Source organism: Ceratotherium simum, chromosome 15 (genome assembly GCF_057802395.1).
Source record: "Ceratotherium simum simum isolate JZ-2026a chromosome 15, ASM5780239v1, whole genome shotgun sequence".
NCBI classification, from domain to species: domain Eukaryota; kingdom Metazoa; phylum Chordata; class Mammalia; order Perissodactyla; family Rhinocerotidae; genus Ceratotherium; species Ceratotherium simum.
The window spans coordinates 63,236,491-63,256,283 of NC_141914.1; the positions used below are offsets into that span (position 1 = coordinate 63,236,491).

A 19,793-nucleotide genomic window follows, 5' to 3' on the forward strand; every position below is an offset into this window, starting at 1 on the left:
TTTTTTTTTGCAGTTCATTGATTTACCAAGCACAATTTTGTTCAGGCATAATTTTGTGGGAAAAAATTCTTAAAAACTATTTTTATTAATGATAAAGGAACATGTCTCATAGTAATACATGTATAACAAACGTACCATGTTAATGCACAGAGAACCTATGTGTTTCATAATGCTAGAATACCTGGATAGAAACATGTTTAAAACACTAAGAGCGGTATCTGGTGTTTAGTTTTACAGATTTCACCTGGAGGTTATTATTATGTAGATAGAACTAGTAGAAAATAGAAATGTAGAAAATAGTTTTTAATATAGAAAAACAGTTATTCTCTCACTTGAAAATAATTCATGATGAGATACCGATTTTGCTTTTTTTTAATATTTTTCTATATATAGTTGTAGGACACAGATTTATGTGTGTGTGTATATATGTGTGTGTGTACATATATATATATATTCATATTCTCTGACTGATACTTTTTGCAAGGTTGTTAAATACAGGCATGTCTTAACCAAACCTACCTAGGACTACCAGGCTCTCTAGTACTAAGTTTTAGCTCCTGGTTTTCAGTTATCAAAGTAATTCACATACTAAAACATTTCAAACATATTTTATTTTCACTGACCTCTCATGAGTAGGGAAATAATGGTCCTGGATATGGTAAGATGGTAAGAATCCATCTGGAATGTGAGAAAACATGACTGATTTTCTAAATCACTAATTTATGGAATCACCAGTTGCTTAAAAGCAATTTGTTATTGGTGTTCAATATCATAACCAAGGGGCAAATGTCTTCTTGAGATAGAATGATAGTTTTAAGAAGCCACATTCTGCAAATGTGAATGTGCTTCAGCCATGGACAATGGCATGGGCAATTATGCCAAAGGGCATGAGGTGTACTATATAAGGAAAAAAGGCCGAAGGGAATAGTAAGGAAATGGCTTCAACAGTTTAAAAGGCAATATGCTAAGTACCTTAATGTTGTACTTTATGTATACTAATGTACTATGTGTACTTGTTTCTCTCAAGCGAAATTAGTAAAGGAAACAATTCAGAGCTGAAATTGGTATGTTATAAACATGAATATGGTGTTCAGATTTATACAATATTCTGCATTGACTTCTGTAAAAATTTCATGAATCATAATAAATTTGGATTTCCAGATTGAGAGGAACAATGAGTTCTTTTACTTTTAGCAGCCTAGCATTAGCCATTTCTGCAAAAGTGTAAGTTGCAGACAACTGATCAGTAATAGAGTACTTGGCGAGTTTGTGTCTGACCTCACTAGTTTACAATTCACTTTTTCATTCTCCTTTCATCCATTGGTGAAAAGGCAAATAACTGATAGGCTAACAGAAGATATTTTATCAACCAAAGAATGAATCAGCAACCAGCTAATTGCAAGAAATTAGGACTTCCTTTCTTCCATAGGGATGGAAAGGATGTCTTAATTCTTTTATTTTGCCTATAAAATAATCAAATGTCAAATAAAGCCACTTTGATTATATTTAAATACAGATAGAGGGGCTGGCCCGGTGGCGTAGTGGTTAAGTTTGCACATTCCACTTCTGCAGCCCGGGTTCGCTGGTTCGGATCCTGGGGCACAGACCTACTCACTGCTCATCAAGCCATGCTGAGGCACCGTCCCCCATAGAAGAGCTACAACTCCACATCTGTGATACACAACTATGTACCGGGGCTTTCGGGAGAAAAAACGGGAAGATGGGTAACAGATGTTAGCCTTGGGCCAATCTTCCTAAAAAAAAAAAAAAAATTGCTTAATTAAAAACAGAGATTTCCATTAAAAAAATACAGATAGAACCTAATTTTATTTATTTATTTCCTTTTACATACAGAATTCATTTTAATTTTATGGCAAAAATTATACTACGGAGAATATTTATGCTTATGTTCTTATCCTCTGCCCATTTTTGGATCAGGTTGTTTGTCTGCCTTTTCCTTAGGCATCGTAAACTATCTCTTGATACCTGTGAGGTTTTTACCTTTTCCATGTTTCCACTTGGGAGATATGGAGTTCTTGTTGCCTTTGCTCTCTGGTTGTATTGCTTGCTTTGGTGTTTTCATAAGCTCTTTGAGGCCTGTCAGATCTTTTTCCACGGAGTCTGCATTTTCCTCAGGTGTCCCCAGCAGTCTCTTGAGTATTCTTAGACTTTTCTACTGGTTCTGCTTTGTGCTTTGGAGTGGTCCTAAGCTTTTTGTGGACATTATCCTCATTTTTCTGTTCCTCTGGTTCTTTTGGTGTTTACAGGAGCTCTCTGATAGCCGCCAGGTCTTCCACGGGTCCTGGTTTTATTTTCAGTGTCTGCAGCATCCCTGTGAGGATTCTCAGCACTTTTGCTGAGTCTGGTTTGGCACAGTGCTAAGCTTTATGTGGATATTATCCCCATGTATTTGTTCCTGGTTCTTTCGGTGTCTGTGGGAGCTCTCTGACACTCGCTGCGTCCTCCACAGGCTCTGCCTTTTCCGCAGGTGTTTGCAGCGGCCTCCTGAGGAGCCTTAGAGCCTCCGCAGCTTCCAGATTCTGCTTGGAGTGCTCCCAAGCTTTTTGTGGACATCTGCTTTTATTGTAATAAACATCTGTAATATGTTTACAGTTAACAATTTCATCAGTTAATTCCTGAGATTTGTAGGACTGTGTTTGAGTTCTGGCAATTCACTTTGATAAGTTAAATAGCATAATGCTATTCTAGCATACGCTGATTTATAATTTGGTAGCAATTTATATTTTAGCCTTTCTTCCAAAGAATAAAATATAAACATGTGCACAACTTTAGATATAAACCTGGCAGTTGCTGTGGGGGTGACACTTTTCATTTGCTATCACTATTAATAATAAGTATAACTCATTGAATGCTCACATACGCCAGGCACTGTGCTGGGCATTGTACATATATTATCTCGTTTAAAATTCACAATAGGATCAGCTATGGATTATTAATCCCATTTTACAGATGAGAAAAGTGCAGCCCAGAGAGGTTGAGTATGTGCCCCGAGTGGCATGGCTGACAAGTAGAAGATGCAGGAGAAAGATCCAGCCTGTCTGACTCCAGAACTGGTACTCTTAACCACTCACCTTCTCAATGTGCAATTAATCTCACCTCACAGAACAGCTTATCATTCCAGCTGTGGCTGTAGCTGCAGAGCATCACATTAGCATTGCTTTTATTTTTTCACAAGCAAAATAAGGTAGCTATTATTTGTTATTTGCTGTTTAAAGGAAACATTATTTAAAATACAGTAGAATCTGGGCCAGGAATCTTTAATGATTCAAAAATTACTTGGGGGGGGCCGGCCCCATGGCTTAGCGGTTAAGTGCTCGAGCTCCACTGCTGGCGGCCCGGGTTCGGATCCCGGGCGCGCACTGACGCACCGCTTCTCCGGCCATGCTGAGGCCACGTCCCACATACAGCAACTAGAAGGATGTGCAGCTATGACATGCAACTATCTACTGGGGCTTTGGGGGGAAAAAATACATAAATAAAATCTTTAAAAAAAAATTACTTGTGGGAATGCAGAACTGTTTCACAGATAAAACCTGAAATGGTCGACATACACGGCTCAGATGCTGGTCCCTCCATTTCCTCAGCCCCTCCTTCCGTGCCAGGTGTGCCTCCTCCTGGTCTGACTTTATTAACTTTAAAAATTGAAAAACTTTTTTTTAAATAGCTGGTAAATCTTGTCCAATATTTTCCAAAAAAAACCAAAATGGTTTTTGTATGCTCAGCATAAAAATGAGAACCATAGATTCTAACATTACAACTAAATACCCAATGCCAGCTAATATCAAAGCAAGGACAAAAATAGCTTCCTCAATTAAGATTCTGGTGCTACTCCTGCGGTGAGACATGATTGTTCGTGAGACTTCATGTAGACTAACACAGTGGTTAGAGCTGGGCTGCCTGGTGAATCTCCAGACTCTGGATGTACCGGTTATGTGATTGTAAGCAAGTTGCTTAACTTCTCTAAGCCCATTTTCTCATCTGTAAAGCGGGGAGCGTGCCTACCTCAGACAGTTGTAATGAATACCGAGATAAGGTATAGAAAGCACTTGACACTGTGCCTGGGACTTAAGAATGTATTTCAAGTGCCAGTATACACATATTGGTTGACAGTGTGTTTTTGGTGTGAAATTCAGATAAAGGTGCGGACATTCAAAAACTTTTCCAGTTAATCATGGGCATTAATGATTTGAATTAAGAATAGAAACACTTTTATGAAAAACAAAAATTAACTTTACTTAAAGAAAAACCTGTCAACTGGTCTTTTTTTTTTTTTTGGTGAGGAAGACCAGCCCTGAGCTAACATCCAATGCCAATCCTCCTCTTTTTTGCTGAGGAAGATTGGCCCTGCACTAACACCCATGCCCATCTTCCTCTACTTTATATGGGATGCCACCACAGCATGGCCTGACAAGCGGTGCGTCGGAGCACAGCCAGGATCTGAACCTGTGAACCCCAGGCGCCGCCAAAGTGCAGTGCGTGCACTTAACTGCTGTGCCACCAGGCCAGCCCCCTGTCAACTGGTCTTAAGGAGGATTTTGGCTGAGGTGATATGTTGTGGGTGAAAAGCTGGGTAGGAAAAGAGGAACGGGGTTGGGGCAGGCAAGGAAGGACTAGGAGTGACAGACTAAGTAAAACAGGCCAGGTGAGAGTATGGGTGTCTAGATGTCAAGGAGCAAGTGCAGTGGGAGAAGGGGAAGAAGAACTAGAAAGACCCATCGTTGGAGTGGGAGATCAGGATCCTGGAGGTGAGACTCCATCGACAGAGAAGCTGTGGGTGAGGACAAGGGTGAGCAGTGGCCTTGTAAGTGTCCTGGAGAGTGGACCTCAGGACTGCAGCAGTAGAGGAGGGTATGGTTGCTGGGGGAAGGAAGTGAAGGCAGCTGTAGAGGAGGCAAGTCCAGCAGTGAGGACAAATGCCTGGGCCAACCGACACTGAAGCCACCTCAGATGTGGTGCAGCTAAGTCTGATATAAAGACATTTCTAGACCATTTCTGATTTCAAACCTGAAGAAGAGACGGCCAAGGGAAAATAACTGTCATTAAATATTTAAAAGGCAAACTTATAGAAATGGAATTAATCTTATTTTACAGGGCTCCAGAAGATAGAACTTAAGGGTAAAAAAAAAAAATCAAACTACAGATACATCAATTATCTCATCCGTCCACCCACTCACCCATGCACCTACTCTTCTAGTCACCAGCCACACTGAAACAGATTTGAGGTCTTTTACAAAAAGGACACACAAAACAAGACCCCTGGAAAGTAAATGAAGAAACCAAGGCAAAGGGGAAACGCAAAGTTGGAAAATAAGGCCATACCTTGGTTCTAAGCTTTATAGCAGGAAATACAAAGAAAAAGCAGATCAGTTAAAGGATTCAGTGTTTGCAAGTAAAAACCAGACCAGCTGCTCGAGAGAAGCACAAATCTTCCTGGTACTGAGATCTGGAAGGAGCTTCTCCTGTGAATTCTCATAAAGAAGACACTGTAATGTCAAGAAAAACATATTCCACCATTTTTACACTAAATATGTTCCATAGGGCTTCTGAAAATGAGATTCTAAATATAGGCCAATGGCATAACATTGTAGCTCATGACAGTTTTTCCAGGGGTCTAAATAATGTAGGTCAGGAACTCACATCCTGATGCTTTTGTCCAACCCCAAACAGGTCATATTCTAGAGGGATGGGTGACTATATAACTTTCAAATTATTCCCCATAAATGTTATTTCTCTCAAGCATTTTTAAAGCCATTTTTGTTCCTTTTTTAAATTACAAAAGTGATATTTAAACACACACACTGACCCTAAAGACTCCAGCAAAAAACCATTAGAACTAATACATGAATTCAGTAAAATTGCAGGACATAAAATCAATATACAAAAATCAGTTGCATTTCTATACACTAAAACACAGTCAGAAAGAGAAATTAAGAAAACAATCCGGTTTACAATTGCATCAAAAAGAATAAAATACCTAGGAATAAATTTAACCAAAGAAGTAAAAGATCTGTACACTGAAAATGATGACATTGATGAAAGAAATTGAAGGGGACACAAATAAATGAAAAGATATTTCATGCTCATTGATTGGAAGAATTAATATTGTTAAAATGTCTGTACTACCCAAAGCAATCCACAGATTCAATGCAATCCCTGTCAAAATTCCCATGGCATTTTTCGTAGAAATAGAATAAATAATCCTAAAATTTGGATGGAATCACAAAAGAACTGAATAGCCAAAGCAATCTTGAGAAAGAAGGACGAAGCTGGGGGCATCACACTTGCTGATTTCAAACTACGTTACAAAGCTATAATAATCAAAATAGTATGGTATTGACATAAAAACAGACACACAGATCAATGGGACAGAATAGAGAGCCCAGAAATAAACCCACACATATATGGTCAATTAATTTACAACAAAGGAGCCAAAAATATACGCTGGGGAAAGAATAGTCTCTTCAATAAATGGTGCTGGGAAAACTGGCAGCCACATGCAAAAGAATGAAACTGGATCCCTATCTTAAACCATACAGAAAAATCAACTCAAAATGGATTGAAGATTTGAACGTAAGACTTGCAACCATAAAACTCCTAGAAGAAAACACAGGCGATAAGCCCTTTGACATCAGTCTTGGTGATGAGTTTTTGGATTTAACACCAAAAGCAAAGGCAACAAAACCAAAAATAAACAAGCGAGACTACATCAAACTAAAAAGCTTCTACACAGCAAAGGAAACCATCAACAAAACGAAAAAGCAACCTTCTGAATGGGAAAAAATATTGGCAAATCGTATATCACTGATAAGGAGTTAATATCTAAAATATATAAAGAACTCATACAAGTCAATAGAAAAAAAAACAATTCTATTTAAAAAATGGGCAGAGGAACTGAATAGACATTTTTCCAATGAAGACATACAGATGGGCAACAGGTACATGCAAAGGTGCTCAACATCACTAATCATCAGGGAGATGCAAACTAAAACCACCATGAGATGTCACCTCATGCCTGTCAGAATGGCTATCTTCCAAAAGACAAGAAATAACAAGTGTTGGAGAGGATGTAGAGAGAAGGGAACCCTTGTAGACCATCGGTGGGAATGTAAATTGGTGCAGCCACTATGGAAAACAGTATGGTTCCTGAAAAAATTAAAAATAGAACTACCATATGATCTGGCAATTCCACTTCTGAGTATTTATCCAACGGAAACAAAATCACTGTCTCGAAAAATGATCTGCACTCCTGTGTTCAGTGCAGCAGCATTTACAATAGCTAAGACATGGAAACAACCTAAGTGTTCATCAATGGATGAATGGATAAAGAAGATGTGATATATATATACAATGGAATATTATTTAGCCATAAAAAAGATGGAAATCCTGCCATTTCTTACAACATGGATGGACCTCGAGGGCATTATGCTAAGTGAAATAAGTCAGACAGAGAAAGACAAATACTATATGATCTCACTTACATGTGGAATCTAACAAAGTCAAACTCATAGATACAGAGAACAGATTGGTGGTTGCCAGAGGTGGATGGGGTGAGGGGCAAAGTGGGTGAAGGCGGTCAAAGGGTACAAACTTCCAGTTATAAGATGGATAAGTCCTGGGGATGGAACATACCGCATGGAGACTATAGTTAACAATACTGTATTGCATATTTGAAAGTTGCTAGGAGAGTAGATCTTAAAAGCCCTCATCACAAGAAATAAATTTTTTTAACTGTGTGGTGAATGGATGTTAACTATATTTATTGTGGTGATCATTTCTCAATATATACGTATATCAAATCATTATATTGTACATATGAAACTAACATGATGTTATATGTCAATTATATCTCAGTTTCAAAAAAAAAGCACTTCCCAAGAAGCAGCGGGCAGTATAGATTCTGGGACCAGGCTGTCGAGGCTCATGACCCCAGAACCACTGCTTGCACGGGGCTGTGATTCAGCTGAATTGCTTAACCTCTCTGTGCCTCCATTTCTTCTTCTGAAAAGGAAGCCAGAAGTAGTACATCAGAGGGTAAGTCTCTTAGATAGAGCCTGGCACCCAGTCAAGACTATACATGAGGTGGTGGCCATGTTACTGCACATGGATGTGAGAGAGGAAAGGTCAAGGCTGACTTTGAGGCCATAAAGAAGGTTTCTGTTTTGAGCTCTGAGGAGCCCCTCAATTCCAGAATGGTCAGAAGCAGACCTTTAGTACTTATCGAAAGCCTTAAAATGTACCGACACTTGATTCAGCAGCTTCCCCCCTGCAAATCCGCCCCCTGGAAAGAATGGAGGTCCTGTGCAAAGATGTGTTGACAGAGGTGCTGTGGAAGCACTGCTCTGACGGTGAAGAGTTGAAAACCACCCAGTCACCCAACAGCAGGATTAAATACATGCTGCTCCAGAATTTGCATTTCCTTAATGGTTGAGATGTTGAACATCTTTTGATGTACATAATTTACCACCTGTAGATCCTCTTTGGTAAAATGTCTGTTTATGTCTCTTGCCCATTTTCTAATTGGATCGTGTGGTTTTTACTGTTCAGATTTGATAGTTCTTTATATATTCTAGTGCAAGTCCTTTGTCAGATATGTGGTTTGCATATTTTCTCCCCCTCAGTCACTTTCTAAGAGTCAGTATTTGTTTTTATCAAAGTTATACCTGCACATATTTAAATGAGCGAATGGTTCAATGAGGCTTGTTGTGAAAAACAGTGGAGCTGGGCTTCTCAGTCCCCCACCCAGAAGCACCACTTTCAGCTCTTTTGGTATTTACTGCCACACCACCAAATAACATGTTTATTATTTTCTAATTTTTCATTTTTGTTTTTTGGCATTATCTATTGCCTTTCCACTACGAAAAATGAAGATTTAGCTCTTCTTTACCCTTCCATTCATCCCCATCCAACATATGCACCCCAGTTCCTCCAAACAAATCTACAATCCCATATCCATAATTCTAAATACCCCAATTTTTTTCATAATTGACCCAAACTGAACTCATTTGGCAGCAAAACCTGATGAGAAAGTACTTCTCATCTTTATTCACATTGCTTAATGTAAATATTCATGTGCTGCACTGCAGAGATATTGATATGTTTGATTAGGGAGTGAGAGCTGAGACTCTTCTGGGGATGTTCTGTAATAAACGTTCTATGCACTGTGTATTACCAAAAAATGTCAAACATCCACTGTATTTCTTTCTTTTTTTTTTTTTTGAGGAAGAATCGCCCTGAGCTAACATCTGTGCCCATCTTCCTCTATTTTGTATGTGGGATGCCACCACAGCATGGCTTGATGAAAGGTGTAGGTCTGCGCCTGGGCTCCGAACCCATGACCCGGGCTGCCTAAGCGGAGTGTGCAGTACCTTAACCACTCGGCCATGGGGCCAGCCCCTCCACTGTGCTTCTTAAATTTGAATTCTGAAACATATTTGGCCCAAAAGTTTCAGATATGGGATTGTGGACCTGAATAATTATAATTTGGTTAGATAAATATTCAGTGTTTACATTATTATGACTATGTGAATAAATCCTATGCACAGGTAAGCCGTGTTATGTATGATGATTACTATTATTGTCAAAACCAGGCAGAATTACTTTTATAGACTAGCCCATTTTAAATTAGGTTAAAGAGGGATAAGGTAAGCTCATGGAATAGGAATTCTCTTGGGTGATTTTCCTGCTGGTGATTTGGCAGAGCTTTGCATCGAGCGTTACCTCCTTGGAGGCTTGCCCAGACTGCATCTTCTGGGCAACACTGGCCCATGACAGCCCATGTAAACTCACATCTCCCCTCGTTTTCCTGTCTCCTCTGTGCTTTGTTATCTGATGTAATACACTCATTAATATCTGAAATACTACATTTGTTGCTTATTTTATTATGGTCTGTCTCCTTCCCATTAAAATATCAGCTTCACCAGAGGGCAGGATAGTTCTCTGCTCTACTCGCCACCATGTCTGTCACCTGCAACAGTGCCCAGGCCACAGCAGGTCCTCAAGAGCGATTAGTTTAAGAAATGAATTGTGCTATTTGAAGTGTAGGTACTCATCAAGAATGAGGAAAAAAGATTCTATTCCAGGAAGACAAGTGCCACAAAAAGGAATTTTGTTGACTTTTAATTATATATTTTTAAATTATTACTGCTTTTCTGACAATTTTGACTGAATAATGTTACTAGACTTAGAAGATAAAAATTTTAGTTTCATTGCAAATACTATCTAGTATTTTCTAAGTCAAGGACAAATTCATTATAGTTCTGAATCCATTGATATAATCCTTTTTAAGATTACATTTTGTGACACAAACGGCCATTCAGAACAGGTAGCAGGTAGCGGGAAAAAAAAATTACATTTTGTGCAGTTCGTGGTGCATATTTGCAGCTACCTTAAAAACACAGAAAATGAAGAGAAATTAATATTATGATAGTGGTAGATATCAAAAGGCAGGGAGAAAAACACAGAAATTGGCAGTAGATTCTACTATTATAGATATATAAAAATTCTAATGTAATCCTCTAGGACTTTATAAATATTACTTAATCTCTATGAGATTACTTTCTAGCATTTAATGTTAAACATATGGAGTGTCTTGGCTTGCAAAGTCTAGTTTATTTTTTTTTTTATTTCATTTTTTTTTTTTTGGCGAGGAAGATTGGCTCTGAGCTGACATCTGTTACCAGTCTTCCTCTATATTTTGTATATGGGACGCTGCCATACCATGGCTTGATGAGTGGTGTGTAGGTTTGCCCCCGGGATCCAAACCAACGAACTCTGGGCTGCCGAAGCAGAGCATGTGAACTTAACCACTAGGCCACCAGGGTGGCCCTGCAAACTCTAGTTTATTAATTTCTTGTAGAAATAAACGTCATTTGTCATTAGCTAAACGAATGACCTCTCTGGTACAGCCCTAGTTGACTTGAGAACAAGAAAATATACTTTAGGTAGATGTTTTATTGCTTCTGGAGTGAGTAATTTTAAACTCTATTTTGGTGATATACTCCCAAAATGGAGATAAACTTACAGCCACTTTATACTTGCCTTATTTCCATAGAACTATAAAGTGTTTTTCCAATTAAAAATCTTAATGTGAATGTTGCTTTACAGTAGAAGATTATCTACAGTAGTAGATAACTGCTACTGTACTAGATATCTACTACTATTACAGTAGTAGCTAATCTAGAACAACTGGAAACATCTGAAAAGTTGAATTGCTCTAAATTGTTTTGAAACATCCTACTTTAGAAACATTTAAAGACTTATGCCTAGTGCGTGGTAAGCATGTGGCGGCCAGGCAGTGATGTCCAGCAGCTCAAGCCAAGCTGTAGGGACAGACTAGCTTTAGGGTAAAGCAGGCAGAAAGAAAAATGACTTTGTTAGAGGCTATAGAAGGTGAAAATCTCATAAATTTTCTCACCTAAAGGTCGTCTACCACTGAGCAGGAGATACTGAAGATACACAGGCTGTGGGCAAGGAGAAGGTACTGACGGGTCTTTCCAAAAGAGGTGCTCCATCACCTTCTCTTTGGCTTCTGCAGATAGTGTTTAAAGAAATCCTGACAAGTGGTTGTGCCACAATACTATCTGCAGATCAACAAATCTGGAGATAAAATAAAATATTCAGAACAAACAAAAATCCATATGCTTTTATTACCGCACATTACCTTTTATGCTGTGTACATTGTAAATTCTGATTTTTTTGGTGTAAGAATTTACAAGGAAAATATGTGTGAGGTATTTATCTAAACAGGATTTATGTAACATACTTTATTTTCAGGAAGATATATATTTTCTATATGTACAAAATGACAGATATTTGAAGACATTCTTCAATTGATATTCATGGTAACGGTTTACTATAGTAAGCCATTTTCTAAAATGTGTTTGCTTTAAAACTTCTTTATTTCTTATCATAAATTATGTTCCATATTGCATACCATACTCTGTGCCAAAACATTTTTGGGGGATCATCATGCCCTAGAAATATCACTAATCTGTAACAGGGCCAGGTCTTAGGCATTCTGTATAAACAATCCTCTCTATTTGATATGTTCCTGAAATATACAAAATATTTATACTTATATACAAAAGCACTAAATTATACCAAACCATATTCTTTATTATATCCCAATATAACTTTCCCAATCATACGGAATATATATTTACATGTTCTTTTGTCTTACACTTTAAAAAATATCTATTATAGAAGCTTTCAGTTGGTTTAACACTAATAATTTTATATCAAACCATCCCAAAATGTATAAAATTGCCCTAACTCCAGATAGTGTCACAGTGAATTGAATTGTGGGATATCTCGTTAGTACCAGAGAATTGTTGTTAGAATGTATCTGTTGTCAAGAAATGTGGGATTTCTAGAATAGCCCTGACTCATGGAAACACATTTGGGAAGAGGAAGGATGAAAGAGCCGGGGTGAGGAACCTTTGGTTTCTAAGTGGCCACCCAGTCGCTCAAGAAACTGCAGCTGTGCTGCATTTACTGAAGTGAGAAGTTACCAAGGAATTTAGAAATGGTAGGAGACTCACCTTCCAAGGAGATAGTTCATTGGCCATGTAAGGAAACTCAAAATAATAAGAAATATACAAAATAATAATAAACATACAATCCCTTGGCTATTATTATCTGTAATTGCTAAAATGAGAGTAAAAGAGAATGCTAGGGTGGATCATGACCCTGAACCAAGCTCAGGGCTACTGCCACTAGCCTCAAACCTGCCCCCAAAGGGAAAGATTATGTGGGGACAATAGAAAGTACCTCCAAGACCAAGAAATTAGTCGAGGCACGGGGAGGGCAAAACCGAGAAACGAATGAAATCAGAAGGTAGAGTGGGAAAGAACTGTCTCATTTTGTGGATAGTTATCATCCACAAAAGCTCCCTGAAGAAGCTTCATTAACATGGATTCTGAGAGGGCCTGCCCCGAGACTTAGCGGTTAAGTGCGTGTGCTCCGCTACTGGCGGCCCGGGTTCAGATCCCGGGCGCGCACAGACGCACCGCTTCTCCGGCCATGCTGAGGCCGCGTCCCACATACAGCAACTAGAAGGATGTGCAGCTATGACATACAACTATCTACTGGGGCTTTGGGGAAAAAAAGGAGGAGGACTGGCAATAGATGTTAGCTCAGAGCTGGTCTTCCTCAGCAAAAAGAGGAGGATTGGCATGGATGTTAGCTCAGGGCTGATCTTCCTCACAAAAAAAAATAAAATAAAATAAAAAACACGGATTCTGAGAGTGACTAATTTAGCGGCAGCATCTTTGGTTTTGAATGCTGAAGACTGGAAGAGCGTGTTTGAGTTGATAAAGGACCCACAGCTCAGTATGGAACAGTCACGGATGGCTAAACATGATTCAGACTCACAGCAGGTTATTCCCAAGGGAACAGCCAGCCTAGTGGACTGAATAAAAGCCACTATAAAGTGTGTTTCCCCTGAGAAGGAGGACTTTCCAACTCCCGCCGTAAACGCCAAGTGGAACACCCCCCTTAAAGCAGCTGATATGCTCTATATACAAACCATGTGGGACTGGCTTTATGATGACTGGGATATTCACCCACTGAATATGCCTGTTACCCATGTCATGATAAATGCTATGATGAAGGGGGCTCCCTATCCACGGGCACCCCATGTAATCTTACTGCTGCAAAATCGAACAGTCTAAGAAGCCTTAGCAGATTTGCTCCCTCAGCTACCTCATACGGGTCTTACAAATACCAAGAACATTAAAGTAACGAGAAAATGGGGAGAGACAGATAGGAGAATCAAGGGACTCATCCCAGTGGGATGGAAATCTTTAGATGGTTAATAAGAAATGGAATGAATAAAATGGACATTGATGAGGCTGAAACAAAAGTCTTAATAGAGCACTTTTGAAATTTGGGTCCTCCTGCTGGACCTCCAACATTAAAGGTCCCCCAAAAAGTCTGGTTTGTTTATCCCAAATTGGAGGAATTTTAAAAACTGGAAGGCAAAGACTACAATGAGAAACTCATCCTCAAAACGCCTGAGCGATAGTCAGGGAGATTATTCAAGATAAGGATTGGGCCTCAGCCCCTTTACTCAACCCCTCACTGGGGACCAAAAGCCTTGTGCACATGAGTGAGTAAAATGGTCAGAAGGTGGAGAAGTTTCCGGGAGGCTTTGACCTGGGATCCCTATGCACTGTTGTACTAAAATCTGTTGGTAAAGTTCTAATGGGAGCCACAAATATATTGAGAGGATATAGAAATGCAAGAGTTGTTGAGATTAAGGCGACAATCTGGAAAAAAACTGGTATATTTGGAGATTTATGTGAAGTAGTTGTGTCTCTTTTACTTGAATGTATTATGAGGATAGATACTGTGTCTGACTGGAGAACATTTCCCCTACTCAGTATGGTAAAGCAGAAGGTATGTAAATCCTTCCTTCAAGCCATATTCATTAGACATGCTAAATGGGAATGAGTAAGATTACCCAGGCCCACACAGTATAGAATAGAGGCTGGAGTGCTGATATGGACAAATTCTCTGTAGAATAGTCTTGTGTGGAGTGTGGACTGCGGCTTACGGCAAAAGCCTGTGAGCACTTCCTAGTGACAACTACTGGAACTTTGGACAAGAGAATTTGGGCAATTACTAGCTTGCTATCAGCATTAATTGAAACTGCCCCTGTGACTGAAGGACATAAAATAATCTTGATGCCTGAATACCCATTACATCTTGGGTGACGTCAGAGAAATGCTCTAATGAGGAGGGCAGTGCCCAGAAGAGTTCCCTAATAAAATGGAAACGGCTTGTGCTGGAACACCCTACCAGGGGAATGCACGGAGCTACACAGTGCGTTCAGGAGCAGGGAGACTCTTCTCCCCTACGACTGTCTTGGGAACCATGTGAGGAGCTGTAGGATTCTATCGTCACTTGGACGGTGCCCTGTACACAGCTCTCCGTGACCAACAAGTAGCTGCTTGGTTTACGGATGGCAGTTTCAACATGAACAGACAACATTCTGTTTGGAAGGCCACCACTCTGATCGAAAAAGGTGAAAACAAATCAGCCGGGGGAACTGCCCTGTACGCCGTTTACCCTATGTTTCTAATTTTACCTTCTCAGAGGCAGTGGCCAATGGCCTGGCCATAAGGTCAGGCAGAAGGGCAATGGAAGACCGGCCTATTAAAGGGAAGCCCTTACGGGGCACGGCCCTATCAACATCACTATGGGAATTTGAGGGGTGCATTAAAGTAAGCCACGTCAATGCCCATCAGAAGAACCCCCTTCTAGTATCAAAGGGTGATTAGAATTGACAAGCAGATACCCTAATGTGCTCACTTGAGGTAGCCACCTGGGTCCAGGAACTGAGTGGACATTGGGGGCTGCAGCAACGCAGAGATGGGCTGAATCTAGACATACTCCTCTTGTGTCCTCTGAGGCACAAAACGCCAACAAGAACTGTTCTGTCTGCCAACAAGAGAGACAGAGACTGCAGATGGTTATGGGAAGAGTCCCTGGGGGTAGTGCTTGCACATGACTGACAAGACAGACTGATGCCGGTAGCCGTGGGGGGCTACGAGTGGGTCCTGACAGGAATACGCACTGACTCTGGACTGGGCTTTGCTTACCCAGCATAGATGCAAATGCTCAGAGTACTATAAAAGAACTGCAGCAGAAGACATTACGCCCATTTGGACCTCTGAGTCACATCTCTTCAGGCCAAGGAACAAACGTTACAGACCATCATGTCCAAGGATGGCAGAGAGATATCTTCCTCAGTGTAATAGTTTGGTAAAAAGTTGGAATGGGCAATTACAGAGTGGTTGTCTAAAATGAGGGGAGAGGGAATACAGGCATGAAGAACTGGCCTACAAGTTCATGAGAGTGTCCTCGCACTCCACACAAAGGGAGTGTCCGCACTAGAGAGATTCCTCTGCATGTCTGGTGGAAATGGGGAAGAGAGGATGTGGGGAGGATGCTAGCGTGACTGTGCAATTGTTCTCATGGAGGGGGGATGCTGATATGACAACTGTGCTTTTTCCTTTCTTTTCCACGTCACCTCAATTTTCTTTTTCCTCCTACCTGATGCAGTGGTCCCTGGACCAAGGATGCAACTACATTGCTGGAAGCAGGAATGATTCCTAAGCAACAAACTATAACTGTTTAAAATCTTGATGTCAGAATCCCTAAGGGCCTGATGGAGTGGGTTGTACTTTCACTCCATCTGGCAATATTGGGGCTAACAATGACCACAGTCATGTTGCCTATTGGTAGAAATAGGCCACTAGTTCTGTGTCTCTGTAAGCCTACTCCATATGAATGGGAGTGGACTGAGGAGGAGGTGCTTGCTAGACTTGTGTTGCTGCCTGCAATCTAGACCAGCAGAGTGGCCGAACCTCACGTCCCTTGCAGAGGTGAAAAGGTTTGGGTGCAAATGGAGAGAAGGAATAGTAGCTAAGGGTAAAGGAATGAATAAATGGATTATGCAATGAGAGAATTCCAATACTAATGCTTGGAAAGAAGCTCAGAGCAAAAAAATGATATTGTCTCTTAGTTCAATTATACCACATGCCTGGAAGTGTGAAGCCATATATTGCTGAGACCACTCCTTTTGAAACCTGACAAGATCGAATGAAAGCCTGAAAACCTAAGTGTCCTCGCCCTGAGAGACATTTTGGTCATATGATATGATGATGGCTTGAGCTAACTGTTAGAGGCTGGGTGGGACTCTAGTAGTGTGCCAGTATCTTTTGACTCTTATTTTTCAGGTTATATCTACCAGAATGTGATATGCTATAACACTGGCATTGTTGGAAAGATTATAATACTGATATTGATGGTCAAATGTATTGGGAAATTGAGTTTAATAGCTTCCTATCCTTACCCCATATTGACTCCTCCAAATGTTGCTGTATTTGTTATGCTCAGTCAGGTAAGTTCGTTTTGGTATAAAAGATCCCGTGGTCAAAAACCAGGTGGTGGCCTATGATGTAATAAAGAATACACCTGGTCTTGAGGGGGGTGCCAGCAAGAGCTTCCAAAACCCTTGCTATTTCCTGCGCGATAGGAGTATCTTTGTTATGCTAATGAGTGGCTGTGTGTGTGTGTGTGTGTGTGTGTGTGTGTGTGTGTGTGTGTGTGTCTTGAGGGGCTAGATAGCTGCAGGATGAGGGCTGGTTACCAGAAAAACTACATAATTAGAAGGCTAAAACTTGCAGCTGCCTGACCTCTAGGTAGACGAAGGGGACTAGAGATTGAGTGACACGGCCAATGATTTATGCCTACATAATAAAACCCTGATGAAAAATTCAGGACAGCAAGGCCTGGGGAAGTTCCCGGTTGGTGAACACAGTGACGCCTGTGAGGATGACGGGCCTGGATTCCACGAGGAGAACAGGTGGAAACTCTGTCTCCCCGCTTCCCCCCAGACCTCTCATTTCTCCTAGACCTTGCTCTACGTGTCTCTTCCATTTGGCTGTTCCTGAGTTGTATCCTTTATAGTAAAATTGTAATCAAAAGTAAGGCATTTTAGTGAATTCAGTGTCATTCTAGCAAATTATCAAACCCAAAGGGGGAGTGGTGGGAACCCCCAAATTTGCAGCCAAGTCAGACAGAAGTATGGGTACCCTGGGGTTCCTACTTGCGACTGGTGACTGAGATGAGGGAGGTGCAGTTGGGGACCTCATCCTGGATCTTGTGGGGCCCGACAGCAACTCCGGGTAACGAGCGTCAGAATTGCACTGAGCTGTGGGACAGCCGGCTGGTGTCAGAGCTGTGGTGAGAATACAAGCACATTTCATCACGCGTGTTGACTGTTGAAATTGTAGTAAAATAAACTTAATATAAAATTCACCCTCTTAACCATTTTCCTTTTTAAACTTTTTATTGAAATGTAACATAATATATAAAACATATATAAGTTTGTAAGTACAACTCATAAGTAAACTGCTCAACAGTATTTCACAAACTGAACACACCCTTGAACCCAGCATCTGGATGAAGAACAGAATATTACAACATTCCAGAAAAGAAAAGGAGTATGTTGAAAAGACAGGAACGTTTTCATAATAAAAACCTAGATATGTTAATTAAACTGGGGGTGAGAGAAGTAATGTCTTTCCCATGCATTTGCATATACCCACTCTATCATATACCATTTCCAAAAATGGCTTCGCGGAAGACTTTCTAAGAAGTATTTGCGTTAATGTTAAAAACTTTTGTGGTAATAATAATTTTGGGACATATTAATTAAGGCTAGTCAAACAGGCTTGTCATTTAAGGAGATTTTCACAAATTCAGACTCCAGGGCCTAGTGCCTGAACATTCTCAAGTCAGGAGAGGAATGAGGAAAATATTTCTTGCCCATTCCAGATATATTTCTAAAATTATGGTAATATATATATAAAAAGATTTACCATTTTAACCATTTTTAAGTGTACAGTTCAGTGGCATAAAGTATGTTGACAATGTTATGCAACCATCACCTCTATCTATTTCCGGAATGTGTTCATCCCAAACAGGAATCCTGAACTCAAACAATAACCTCCTCATTTCCCCTCCTCCCTGGCAACCACTATTCTTTCTGTCTCAATGAACTTGCCGATTCTAGATACCTCATATAAGTGGGATCATACAATATTTGACCTTTTGTGTCTGGCTTATTTCACTTAGCACAGTATTTTCAAGGTTTATCCACGTCGTAGCATATATTAGAATTTCCTTCCTTTTTAAGGCTGACTAATGCTCCACTGTATGTATATATGCGCTTTGTTTATCCATTCATCTGTTGATGGACATCTTTTTTGTCCACCTCTTTACTGTTGTGAATAATGCTGCTCTGAACATTGCTGTGCCAGTATATACATTGTTATATATTTTCATAAAGCCATCCTCATGTATTTTGGTTGTATAAATAAACTTTTGAAGCACTTTATGATTTAGAGGTTAAACAGAACTTGATAACGACATTTTAAAGAGTCCAATGTTTTATTATCAGCATTAATAGTTGTTCCTGCTGAAGATTCATGGATAAAATAATGGACAGATCACTAGAATGTAAGCAACACTACACAGGTGGATCATAAATATATAGGAATATTTTGCTAAATATTGGATTAAAAAATATAAAAGATGAAATTACATCAATGATTTTGTGCTTAGTCTTTCTGAACATACTTTTTGTATTAAATATACAGCAAGTGCTTATACTTAAAGATTCTGCCTTTTTCTTTAGCAATGAAAACATGCTTATCCTTGGTTAATCAGAATTAGTTTCAAAAGGTAAAACTTCTCAAAGGTGAGCATGATATTTAGCGCTTTACACTGTGTTCTGGCTGGACTGGCTGCTTGATGAGCGCTCGCGTTCTTTGGTAACTTCCATCTCAACTTTGGCTTTGATTTTCTCCCAGTCTATCTGGAGCTGCAATCGAAGAAAAGAAGAAACATGCGTGTGTAGTATAAGACGTTTCGTTTAATCCAAGGTCATCAAGAGTAAATAAAAATAGACTTGTGGGAGTTTATGACTCCCAAAACATTAGAGAAAAAGACGGCATGAAAGAAAAGTTAAGAAATAATGCTCAAAAAAATAGCTTTAAGAATAAGACCAAATAGAACAATTACCACAATAAAAAGCAAAGACTCTCATTGTGATTCAAAAGACCAAAATCTAGCTGTAGCTATTTTATCAAAGGCACAGCTAACAGCCCCGTGGAGCCTTAGGATTCTGCACAGGTGCCTCAGGGACAGGGGAGAGAAGGCGGACTGCTCTCCCCCAAACAAGAGGAAAATGCACAGGGCTC

General features: G+C 39.9%; 1 protein-coding gene across 7 annotated transcripts in view; it reads right to left on the bottom strand.

Moving 5' to 3' along the window:
- Nucleotides 1-431: 431 nt before the first annotated feature.
- IFT80 (intraflagellar transport 80) overlaps nt 432-19,793 on the bottom strand; it is a 151,980-nt gene continuing 132,618 nt past the window's right edge. For 6 of the 7 annotated variants that reach the window (XM_087440132.1, XM_087440129.1, XM_087440133.1 and 3 more), the window contains 4 exons: nt 19,317-19,414; nt 17,636-17,767; nt 2,002-11,616; nt 432-1,754 (listed from right to left, as the gene is read on the bottom strand). In XM_087440132.1, the coding sequence (XP_087296258.1) occupies nt 17,725-17,767; nt 19,317-19,414 (141 nt within the window). In that variant the 3' untranslated portion in view covers nt 432-1,754; nt 2,002-11,616; nt 17,636-17,724. Of the gene's footprint in view, nt 1,755-2,001; nt 11,617-17,635; nt 17,768-17,859; nt 19,415-19,793 lie in introns of those variants that run through there. The other variant, XM_087440131.1, reaches the window with a different exon arrangement.